At 33.5% G+C, this 12,854-nt stretch overlaps 1 protein-coding gene across 1 annotated transcript in view; it reads right to left on the bottom strand.

The window, feature by feature from the left end:
• The window catches only part of LOC118751081 (trihydrophobin-like), a 1,262-nt gene extending 876 nt beyond the window's left edge, over positions 1-386 (bottom strand). Inside the window, exon 1 of the mRNA XM_036485847.1 lies at positions 9-386. Coding sequence (XP_036341740.1) covers positions 9-294 — 286 coding nt within the window. The 5' untranslated portion in view covers positions 295-386. The remainder of the gene's footprint in view (positions 1-8) is intronic.
• Between the last annotated feature and the right edge of the window lie 12,468 nt (positions 387-12,854).

The raw sequence follows: 12,854 nt of genomic DNA, 5'->3' as shown, positions 1-12,854 counted from the left end.
TGCTGAACCTTGCCTTTTTGAATTTTCAGCTACATTTTCTCCAGGGCACAGTCCACGTGCCTCCGCTGATAGGTCGCTGAGTCTTGCAGCTAAAGTGGCCTTTGCGCCACTCGCGTTTAGCCCAACGGCCGTGCACCAGGCCTTCAGCTGCAACAGCGAATATCGCTCAGCACTTATGTTCTCACTTTCCATTACTTTATTTAAAATTGGCTGTACTTTTAATAGGAATGGTTTCGCGGACCACTTCTGATGTAATATATCAGGTCTTAGTGGTATCGAATTAAAACACGTCATTTTCGTAGCTACGCACAAAATCTAATGTCTTCTTTTATTTTTGCAAGATGGAGTTAATCCCCCACGCTAAAGTATACATATGACATCTTTTACTGAACATACTCCTTAGTGTGTAGACAGAGTGTATCTATTACGAGAAATCCTTATGACCTCAACAGACTCTGGCCCTCTCTTACATACTAGTTACATATACGTTTAGAGCTGTTTACATTGTTGCTTACAGCTAACATGACTTAATGCTAACAATAAACATGCTCGCTTAGGTACTATTTACATTTACCTATGTAGAAATGCTTACAGTATTATTTTGAGTTGTGACTCTTTTGAAGACGGTGTGCGATATGGAGAAATATACAAATAGTAAAGATGCAATTGGTATAATGTATATAAAATAATCTTTTAAAAATTATTATATGAGCCCAGTGGCGTAGCCAGGGGGGGATATGGGGGGGCTCTATCTTCATTGAACTACAATTATTTACTTTTGAATTAAAAACACAATACTATTTTATCCTTCTGATTAAACATTTTTTTTATTTCAGACGGATGACAAATTATCTTTTAATGAATATATGAGTAGTCCACTTGCAAACAGCGCTGTGATTGTATAAAAGTAAACCATAAATTTAAAAAAAAAAACGTCTACGACAACAAGTAACATCCGAACTGTATCTTTTTTTATTACCTGAAAATTTGGATAAATAAGAGCCTAATACCATTAAAAAATAAAAGTTGCAGCATGGTAGATTTGCAAATTTTATATTTAAAAATGTAATATTGCAAGTTTTGAAACAGTAACTTTTACATAGCTAGCTTTTTTAGCTTTTCGCGTTCTCTCCTCTAGGAAGATTGGTTTGCTTCTTTTTTGCGACCTCTTCCACTAGGCACCGAAACTACCACGTTTTCTTGCAGTTTTCTAAGTTCATACGAAGAGGAGACATTTGAAAGTGTGTAAATAAGTATTATAGCGACTTTTGCAAGAGTAGTTAACATTTCATGCTATTTTTTTCAGAATATAGAAAAATTTGAGAAAATGTGTGTTAAGCAACGAAGATTAAAAATCGCTTTATAAGTAATAAGATTTTGTAGACTTGTACATAAATAAATGTAAATAGATACGCGTAAATATATAAATATGTGGTGACTGAGATTTTTTAATGTAAACTTTATTAGAAATGTTAAATATAGCTATTAAAAATTTATAATAATTTCAATTATCAATTCATCGGAATATTTTTTTATGTATGTTACCGCATAATTTTGGACCACATTCACCGATTTCGATAATTCTTTTTCTGGTGCCTCAGGGGAGGCCGTGGATCGTGAAGAAATTAACGGTGCTTCTAAATTTGTATAAGAGAATTGAAGTCGGCTGTGTTTATTGCTTAAAAATTACTTGTTATTGTAACAATTGAGTTGTACCGAGCCCTACAAAGAATTTATATTGCATAAAGTTTAATATGAACTTATTGAAGAGTTAAAATACAAATTTGTTAGTTAACTTAATTGCATGCAAATTTTTAATGCGACTTCGTCTTACGGTTGCCAGACGTACTGATTTTATCAGTACAGTACTGATTTTTCATCTCTCGTACTAATTTTATTCATTTCTTCAATCAATACGCTAATGTCCTGATTTTTTTCAAAATTTGTACTGATTTGTACTGAATTTTAGATTCTGAGCATACAAATTTGTACTCGGTAACTTGGTGTTCGGTAATTTTTCCTCATGTATTTTGTTTGTGAAATATTATTTCATACAAACAAAATACTTTCGGATTTTTTAAGGCTTTTACATAACGTTGGAACTTGCCTAAACTGTACTGTAAAAAGTAAGAAAAAAATAATTTAATTATGGTATAATATAATAATCTTACTAATATTATAAATGTGAAAGTTTGTATGTTTGGATGTTTGGGAAATCATCACGCGGAAACGACTGAACGGATTTGCATGAAATTTTGTACGGAGATATGGGCCAGATTGGTTAATATGCTGTTCCTTTTTAAGAGTTTCCACCTGTTAAAAAAGTTCAATTTATTTAATATGCGGGAAAGACTGAACGGAATTGCATGAACATTTGCACACAGTTTATGACCTAGATTGGAAAATAGGCTAAGTTTCTTAAGAGTCGCCACCTGTTAAAAAAGTTTAATTAAAGTAATACGCGGAAACGACTCAACGGATTTGCATGAAATTTTGCACACGGATAGTTTATAACCTAGGTTGGAAACTAGGCTACTTTTTTAAGAGTTGCCAACTGTTAGAAATGTTTAATTTAAATAATACGCGGAAATTGGTGAACTGATTTGCATGAAAGTTTTCACACAGATAGCTTATGAGCTAGGTTGGATAATAGGCTAATTTTTTAAGTTGCCACCTGCTAACAAAGTTTAATTATATTAATGCGCGGAAACGTCTTAACGGATTTGCATGAAATTTTGCAAGCAGATAGCTTATGACCTACAGTAAAAAATAGGCTAATTCTTTGGAAGAGTTGCCACCTGTTAAAAAAGTTTAATTAAATTAATACGCGGAAATGACTGAACAGATTTGCATGAAATTTCGCACAGAGATATCTTATGACCAATGCTGGAAAACAGGCTACTATTTTAAGTGTTGCCACCTATTAGAAAAGTTTAATTAAATTAATACGCGGAAATGACTGAACTGATTTGCATAAAAGTTTGCACACAGATAGCTTATGACCTAGATTGGAAAATAGGCTACTCTTTTAAGAATTGTCACCTGTTTGAAAATTAAATTTTGCTCACAGATGGTTTATGACGTGGATTGAAAAATAGGCTACATCCTTAACCGGCTTCCCGATCAGAACGAAATTTGGTGCACTTACTACGGATTTCGCAAGGATGGTCTTAGACTGAAAGTAATTCCGATAACTCAGGCCCCTCCCATACAAATTGGAATTTTCATATTACCTACATATCTCTGGAAGTATTTGCGGGAGAGAACTGGAACTTGGTATAGAGGTATCGATTGATCGATTGATTTTTAAATCAATTAGTTAATTCGATTAAATTCAATCTGATTACAGTTAATCATGATTAATTCCAATCTGACTAAACAGTTAATCGTAACCGCGATTAAAAAATTAATTTTCAAACATTAACTCTTAATTTGATCAAGTAGGTTTGGTGATTAATTAATTTATGCTGGAATTTTCCTGTGCAAACAAAGCAAGTTAATCCGGTATGGCTAAGTCGGGTTTCCTCTTCAATCCGAACAATTTGGTGTGAATTTTCATTGAGATCTATACCAACAAACGTTTTACAAAACAGGTTTGTAAAAGTTCCCAGTTTATGTATTACTGAAAAAATAATTATATTTTTTTTATATTATGTGCTTTTTATACGCGTGAAACACAAAAGAATTACTATAACTGGTGTTTGGTTTCAAATTCGGACAAACTAGACAACTTAATCAGATTTTATTTTTAATTGGATTAACGATTAATGATCAAAATTAATTAATCGTAATCGCAGCCAGCGACAGTTGATTACGACTAATTAATCGTCAAACGCGATTAACATTTTGATCGTTAAATGCTAATCGTTAATCATATTAACATTTTTCCAACACTGTGTGAAATCATATTCATACTCACGGAGAAAAATGGACGTTTTTGGAAAAAAGGCGTAGCACCTCCCATACTGACTGAAAGTTTCATATTGCATATCTCTTCAAATGTTTGGGGTAAAGTACTCAAGCTTGGCATGGAAATACATACATATGTATATATGTATGTGAAACTAATACCATACTCATGGAGAAAAATGAGAGTTACTGGAAAATGTGATGTGGCAACTCCCATGCAAATTGATTTTTCTATGCTGCATATCTCTGGAGGTTTTTATTGCGGAACTTGGCACCGAGATGTGTATACAAAATTAATTCCATACTCATGGTGAAAAATTTGCGTTATTCGAAAAGGGTGCATGGTACCTCCCGTACAAATTTACTTTTTATACTGCATATCTCTAGAGGTGTTCATGGTAGAGTACTGGGACTTGGTACTAAGGTATGTAAAATCAATTCTAAATTCATGGAAGAAGATTAGGGTTATAAGAAAAGGGGGCGTGGCACTTCCTGTACAAATTGACTTTTTCTTGCTACATATCCCGCGGAAATGTGGAAGAACATTGGAACTTGGTATGGAGTTGTGTATACAAACTGTGTCAACTGCTCTTGGAAAACATGTGAGTTATTAAAAAAGGAGGCATGTCGCCTCCCACACCTATTAAAAATTTCTTAATAGATATCTATTCGGCCTTATAATCTAAAGCTCTCATGATGCATACCTACCTCTTCAGGCATTTGCTACAGTAATGAGAAGTGGTATTTTATCAAGGCCAGGTTACTAAATTTGAGTTAGAAATATTAGAACCCGCCGTGGCATCTCCAAGAAGGTTACACGTTCACGCGTCGTATCCCTGGAACCATTTTAAGGTAAACTTAGAGGGATTGATATCTTTCGTATGCTTAGCGCGCAGACGAAATTTTATAATTTTCTAGTTTTAAATGGCCTAAATACCTTAACACCTATAATAAAATGGGCACAGAAATAAAATATAACATCATAAAATTATTTTTCATATTTGTATAAGCTAGTCTACTATATATTTGTGAAAGTATGTATGTATGTATGTATGTATGTGCCAGGTTGCAGTCTAAACGGACGGACAGAATTGAACAAAATTTTGACAGAGTATTGCCATTACATCTGGGCCTATAATAGGGTGAAAAAAATGTGGATCCGACAAGGGGGCGTGGCACCTCCCATAGGCGTGAAATTTTTGATAAGCCATAACTTCCAGACCATAAGTCACATGAACTTGAAACTTGGTATGCAGACATGTCAATGGTAGATGCTTATAGGCGGGTATATATAAACATGTTTGTTGAAGGGGCGTGGCACATCCCATAGGCGTGGAGATTTTTATCAGCTATATCTCCGGAACCATTGGTCACACCAACCTGAAATTTGGTATGCAAACATGTCAATGGTAGGTGCTTATACGAGGGTATATATAAAAGAGTTTGTAGAAGGGGGGCGTGGCACATTCCTTAGGCGTGGAAATTTTTATCAGCTATATCTCCGGAACCATAAGTCCCACGAACTTGAAATTTGGTATGAAGACATATCATATGAGGGTTTATGTAAATGAGTTTGTAAAAGGGGCGTGGCGCATCCTATAGGCGTGGAGTCCTTTATCAGCTATAACTTCGGAACCATAAGTCCCACGAACTTGAAATTTGGTATGAAGACATATCAATGGTAGGTGTTTATAGGAGGGTATATATAAACGAGTTTGTGAAAGGGGGCGTGACATATCCCATATTCGTTGAAATGTTTATCAGCTATAACTTCGGAACCATATGTCGCATCATCTTTAAATTTGGTATGCAGTTATATACGTATTTGGTAGATGCTTATAATAAGGTCTATATAAATGAGTTTGTAAAAGGGGGCGTAGTGCATCCCATAGGCGTGGATTTTTTTATCATCTATAACTTCGGAACCATAAGTCCCTCGAACTTGAAATTTAATATGCAGACATATCAATAGTAGGAGCTTTTGGGAGGGTATATATAAACGAGTTTGTAAAAGGGGGCGTGGCACATCCCATAGGCGTGGAATTTTTTATCAGGTATAACCTCAGAACCCTAAGTCTCACGAACTTGAAATTTGGTATGGTAGGTGCTTATAAAAAGATAAATATAATTAAGTTTGTAAAAGATGGCGAGGCAAATCCCATAGGCGTGAAAATTTTTATCAGCTATAACTTCAAAACCATAAGTCACATGAAATTTAAATTTGGTATGCAGACATATCTCATATCGGTGCTTATAGTAAGGTATATATGAATGAGGTTATAAAAGATAGCGTGGCACATCCCGTAGGCGTGGAATTTTTAATCAGCCATAAATTGGGAACCATAAGTCACATGAACTTGAAATTTGGTATTCATACATAGGTATCTATGGGAGGTGTTCAGAGTAAAGTATATATAAATGATTTTGTAAAAGGGGGTTATACATATATATATTCATCTATTAGATAACTCGGATATTTAAAACTGTGTTTTTTTAACCTTACCGTCTTTAGATTATTTTGAAATGGAAAGATTAAATAGTTTTTTAATCTCGAGATGCTGTTAAACGAAAAAGGTTCGTTCATAATGAATAAAACTCCTTCCGAATTAAGCATTCTACTATAAAAGTGCAGCTAAATAAAACAGCTAATCGAATAGGCAGCTAAAGGAATGTAACGTAGTAGAATAATTTTAATTTAGAAATTTGATCGTTACCTTAATCCATCTAATATTAATAATGGAACATAATTTGTAGCACAAGTGATGATCAATACATATTAGTTATAGCACGATACAGCCAAAAGTATGGCTTCTAAGGATGCCTTAATGTAACCAAAGAAAGTAGTTTGTCTCCTTTAAATTGTGCTGAACTGAATATTTGTATTACTGTTTTATATTTTGATTTGCTTACCCCGAGCAAAAGAGTTTTGTGGGCATATCGCCGTGTCGTTACGTACCAATTGCCATTCTATGATGGATTACAATTTATTTAAAAAGAGGCCTGACTTTTTTGGTCTGGTGTTGTTTGTTATCTCAAAAATAACTTTCAGTTTGTTAATAACAAATTAGAATAATTGAGTAGCTTTTGCCTACAACTTACAATGATTTTTTCTCAATTTACTGGCATTGCATACAAGACATCGAGTTGGATACTCTTTTTACCGAATTCTTAGCCTTTCAAAGTTTTTGCGCAGTTACTATATATATACACTTAGATGAAGTCTTTAAATAGTGGTACGTTTCCACAGTTTGAAAAAATACATATGTAACTTTGTTTTTTCAATGCCACACTCAAACGGCTGAGAGGACTGAGGAACCGAGAGAATCTTAAGTAAATGTTTCCCTCCTAGCGCAAAGAGAGAAACCCATTTCTAATTAAAATTTTTGTAAGTGAACTCCAAATTTAAAGTAATTTTAAAATAAAATGTAAAGAGTTTTTTTGATTATTTAAGCACTGAAAGTGGAAATGATCTCATTATTGCTATTCAAAAATGTAATAAATATTAAATAATTCATTGGCTCCTGTGTACAATGATATTATAAGGGTATTTTATACTCCATAATGTTAATGTGTACACTATCTTAAAATGAATAACATTTTTATTTTTTATGAACTATATTTTATTTATGTGGAAAAATATTATTAAAAAACAAGTACTCAGATATTTTAAAGTATTTTCTGCTACTAACATTCATAATTTTGCTTTGAATAAAAGTGTACTGAAAAGTACTGATTTTTGTGGCACGGAAAAGTCTAAAGTACTGATTTCACGCAAAAAAATCTCTCGTCTTTACACCAAAATCGTAATTTTTTTCATTCTGCCGTATCCTGAGAAAATTAAACTCATGATAAGGCTGATTATTTTTAATCGATTTCAAAAAAAGGAGGAGGTTATCTATTCGTCAGAATATTTTTTTTATGTACATATGTTACCGCATAACCTATTTCGATAATTCTTTTTTAAAGGAAAGGTGGAATTTTAGAGGTGGTCCCATCCTAATTTGGTTTAGATCCGATTATTGGATCGTGAATAAATCAACGGTAATCTTAAAGTTTTACATGAGAATTGAAGCCGGTTTTGTTTTTTGCTAAAAAATTATTTGTTTATTTAAACGAGTGTCTTCTGCAAATCGATAAATTGTTTTAGTGATCATTTCATTTTGGTTTTTTTTTCTACAAAACCCTGTGAACGCTAAGCATACCTGAAACTAAATTCAAGTACAAACTAACAGAAAATATTAAAAGATATTAATTATTTTACCTTTTTTCTAAGTAAATTACTGTTTATCAGACTAACAAATTTAAGCTGAAAAGGACGTTCACAGTTGCTTAAATTATCGAGGAACAACCAGCAGTTTACCAAAACGAAATGGATGTGAAGACGCCCAGAGTTTTAATTTATTGCATAAATTTTTTGAACTGGAAATTGATTATGAATTCATAGAAAGAAACTTACTATGAAACTTTGGAATTTACCAGTACCTGCGTACGCACAGGCTCCTGTGTGCAACGTGAAGTGCTTGGTAACTGCGACGAATATTCTTTTCCATTGATTTTCAAAGCCAGAATGCAGGGCCACACTTCAAGCTAGTAACGCTACTTCAGAAATAAGTTTTTCAACCCTTCGCTGGTAAAAACATGGCTGCGTAGTACCACGTTGACAGAAAATTTTTGGGTCTGAAGTTTTATAGCTCATACAATTTCAGTACAAAAAGGGAACGTTTGAAGTACCTAAAAATTTGCGTTGATTTTTGTGAATTTTTTTGGTTGGAGACGTTTCGCGTTATCATCCACATAAACACTTATCGAAGAAAATGCACAACTTCGAACCTGCACCTTATTATACTGAACTTAAATTGGCTATAAAGATGCATGCCAACCAATTTTCTAAAAAATCTGATAAAAAAATTTAAAATTATGATAGCAAATTTTTGAAACTGTTTAAATTTTCCGAATTTCGCATTTATTGACAAATTTTACGTGGCAAAATTTGTTGATTTGTTTATGAATTACGAATGAGCCGTAAACTATGATCTATATATAAAAACGCTGAAAGAAAATTTTGACCTCCCTTTTTTGAGAGCACCGTTCGCTCGATTTCAATGGAACATATACCTATTTAAAGGATATAACTTCCTCTAATCCTGAAATGTTAACCCCGATATATAGGGGGCGTGGCGTCTGACATATTGACTAAAATGTGAAAACCACTATATCTCTAAAACCAATTATGCTGGGGAGCTGAGACTTAGCACGGACGCATAGATTGTAAATACCCTACTTACGGCGAAAAATGGTAGGTACTGGAAGAGTGGGCGTGGCACCTCCCCTTTAAACAGAAATTCTCATATCGCTTTTCTCTGGAACCGCTTATGCTAACGTCCTGAAATTTCATGATGCAATAATATAGGTGTTATCAGTTGGCAACTTCTCGCTCTAATTCCGCCATATTGACTTCCTGCTAATTCCGACACAGCTACATCTACTATATATTTGTGAAAATATGTATGTATGTATGTATGTATGTATGTGCCAGGTTTCAGTATAAACGGACGGACAGAATTGAACAAAATTTTTACAGAGTATTGCCATTACACCTGGGCCTATAATTGGGTGAAAAAAATTTGGATCCGACAAAGGGGCGTGACACCTCCCATAGGCGTGAAATTTTTAATCAGCCATAGAGTTTGTAAAAGGGGCGTGGCACATCCCATAGACGTGGAATTTTTTATCAGCTATAACTTTATTTATTTATTTATTTAATTCTTACAGCTTAATTAAGCCTAGCTTAAACTTATATGCTTATACATATTTATGTATACTTAGGATCTATAATTTAAAGCCTAGACAAAGTATAAAGTATAGGCCATTTATATGGACACCAACTGCAGTGAAAAACAATGAGGCATACTTCCGAACTACTTACCGCACTAAAAGCACTAATTTTTTTTAATCAAACAAAAACAGTAAAAAAATTAACAATATTTACATGTATAATTAAATACACATTCATGCTTACGAAGTAATACCGATGTACTGCACATTAAAACTGGTACATCTGGAGAAAGAACAATCGCAACAAACGAAATTGAATTTTGAAGGGGAAGAGTAATACTTAATGATACCCTAAGTATAAATGAGCGAAAAACTTTGTTGTTTTATACTTAACCGTGTTTTTACACTTAGCGGTTAGAATATCTCAAAATTCTGACGTGGTAGAGAAATTCTGCAGCCAGATTTGGATTCAGCACCGAAAAATCTACAAAAACCGATGCACTCAGGTGGCAAAAAAAGTTAAAATTTTTCGAACTGTGTAATCAATCAATAATCAAGAAAATAAAAAAATAAATACTTAACTTATCTGCGTGCTAGCATTTTCAACGCGAATATAATTTAACAAGTACGCAAGAACGTGGGTTTGCAACTTCATCTTTTTATCAATCGTGGTTTGCTCTTTAGTGCATTTAAATTCGTAGAATCTTGTAAATTCAGAAATTTTAGTGCAGAAAAAAGCACTAAAAAGGGCACTAGGCACTAAACCATTTTTTTTTGGCGTTTTAATTTTCAAAAAGCACTAAATCTAGTGCTTAAAGCACCAAGTTGGCAACTATGATTGCACTATTTGGTTGCGGTTGAGCCACCGCGTATGCATGCAAAGTGCGAAACAAGCATCTAAACAGCGATTCACAGATATGATCTAGTGATGCGTTTTGTGATGAGCCTGGGCTGCTTTTCGGATGCGTGCGGAAGGGTATATGTTGGCGTAATGCAACAGTATACTTGGTGCGTATGCATTGCGATTGAAAGTCTGGAAGATTGCCCATGCATCACTAAATAGGAAGGATCCTACAATAATTATACAATTTTTGTCTAAATTCATTCATATTGCTTGATTTAACATCATTTGGTAATTCATTAAAGCATCTTAATCCTTTATAATACAAGTTACATTTATTTGCATCCGTTTTATAAGCAGGTAGACTGAAATCATTTTTATTTCGAGTATTTTTGGAGTGTACATTATTGACATACTTTATGTTGCTTTTTAAGTAATCAGGCAAGTTGCCATCTATAATGTTCCTAATAAATTTCATTGTGTAGTAAAAAAGTTGTTGTTTAACACTCAGCCAATTTAATTCGGCCAACATGTCTCTGATGGGTGTGTCGTAACGTTTTCTAAGGATGAATCGCATGGCTCTGTTCTGTTGCTCTTGCAATTTATAAATTTGACTATCTCTCATTTTGAAGAAAATAGTTGGACAATAAATAAAATGAGGTTCGATTATAGATCTACATACCATCGTCTTATACCTTCTACTCAAGTACCTGCAGGTTCTCTGCGTAAAGTATAATTTTTTTGCGATCTACAGTATAATCAATGTGTTCGTTGAAGACTAGTTTATCATCGATCTTTATTCCTAGGTATTTGAATGTATTAACTTTTTTCCAGTGCTTCCTTGTTTATATTTAGAGTTAGCAACTCGCTGTTCTCAAAATTTCGCCTTGATATAACCATAAACTTAGTTTTATTGACATTCAATATAAGTCTGTTCAAACATAACCAATCGTATACTTTATTTAAGTTATCTTGCAATTTAGAGGCTATTTCAGCTATATTTTCTCCACTTAGCATAAGCAACGTATCATCAGCAAATAACTTAATATCGCAATACTTTATGCAATTAATAATAGCATTAATATATATATTGAACAAAATTGGAGCTGGCACAGATCCTTGAGGCAGTCCGACAGACACACTTCTTTTATCGGATATTGATGATCCAATCGCAGTTCTTTGATATCGATTCGTAATGAAGTTTTCAAACCACTTTAGTTCGATACCATTTACGCCTATAATGAATAACTTTTTTTGTAACAGTTTTTGGTCGATCGTCTCAAAGGCACGTTTTAAGTCTAAGAATACAGCTATTATATGTTTATTCCTGCTCAAGTCTTCTTTCCAGTTAGCAATGACCAGGTTCAAAGTGCTTTCACAGGAATGCCTTTACGGAAACCTGATTGTTGTGGTATAATAATCTTATTATTTTCCAAATACTGTACAAGTTGATTTTTGACCACTGTTTCAAGTATCTTTTCATCACAGGGCAATGTGTTTATAGGTCTAATCTCGTCAGCTTTAATAGTATTTTTTGTTTTCTCCACTGGTACGACAATGGAAGTTTTCCAGTGATTTTGGCGCTATACCTTTCTCTAGACTTTCGTTAACAATTTGAGTGTAAAAATACCCAGTATAATTTATAGAGTCCTTAATGACTCCTTCGGATAATATTTTCTTACCACCAATCTTATTTTTGAATTTTCTAACTATATCTAGGATGTCATTCGTTGATACGCTTTGGAATTTAAAGCTTATGGCTCCATTACCAATAGACATTATTTAACGATTACTAGGATCAATATTTAAGCTGATTTCCATCACACTTTCAATGAAGTAGTTATTCAGTGAATGCGCTATTTCACTTTCATGTGTGAAAAGTTGGCCTTTTATTACTATTTTATTAATGTCACTATTATCTTTAGACATAGATATACAATTTTTCAAAAGTTTCCACATGGCCTTTCTATCTCCTGCATTACATGTTATTTTGTGTTCCATGTATTTACCTTTTTTAACCTTTATTAGTCGTTTGTATTTAAGTCGGGTAATATTATATTCATTCCAACCCCCCGACTGTAAAGCGATATTGTAGAGATTTTACATATGCTTGTTTAGGTTTACCACTTGTTCATCAGTTTAACACTGATTTCTTTCGAATATGCTAAAATGCTCATAACATTTGATAATGTATTATTCAATAATGCAACCTTATTATCGATACTTAAATTCTATTCTCAAAATGGCTATAATTAGATTGCCGCAATTGGTCAACAAGGGAATCACTAGTGTAATATTCCCAAGAAGTTATCATTTTCCTAGCTCTCAT

Source organism: Rhagoletis pomonella, unplaced genomic scaffold (assembly GCF_013731165.1).
Source record: "Rhagoletis pomonella isolate Grant_MI unplaced genomic scaffold, Rhpom_1.0 Rhpom_scaffold_00517, whole genome shotgun sequence".
NCBI lineage: Eukaryota > Metazoa > Arthropoda > Insecta > Diptera > Tephritidae > Rhagoletis > Rhagoletis pomonella.
Note: the sequence above shows the minus strand (reverse complement) of the source record. Positions and strands in the feature narration are given on the sequence as shown.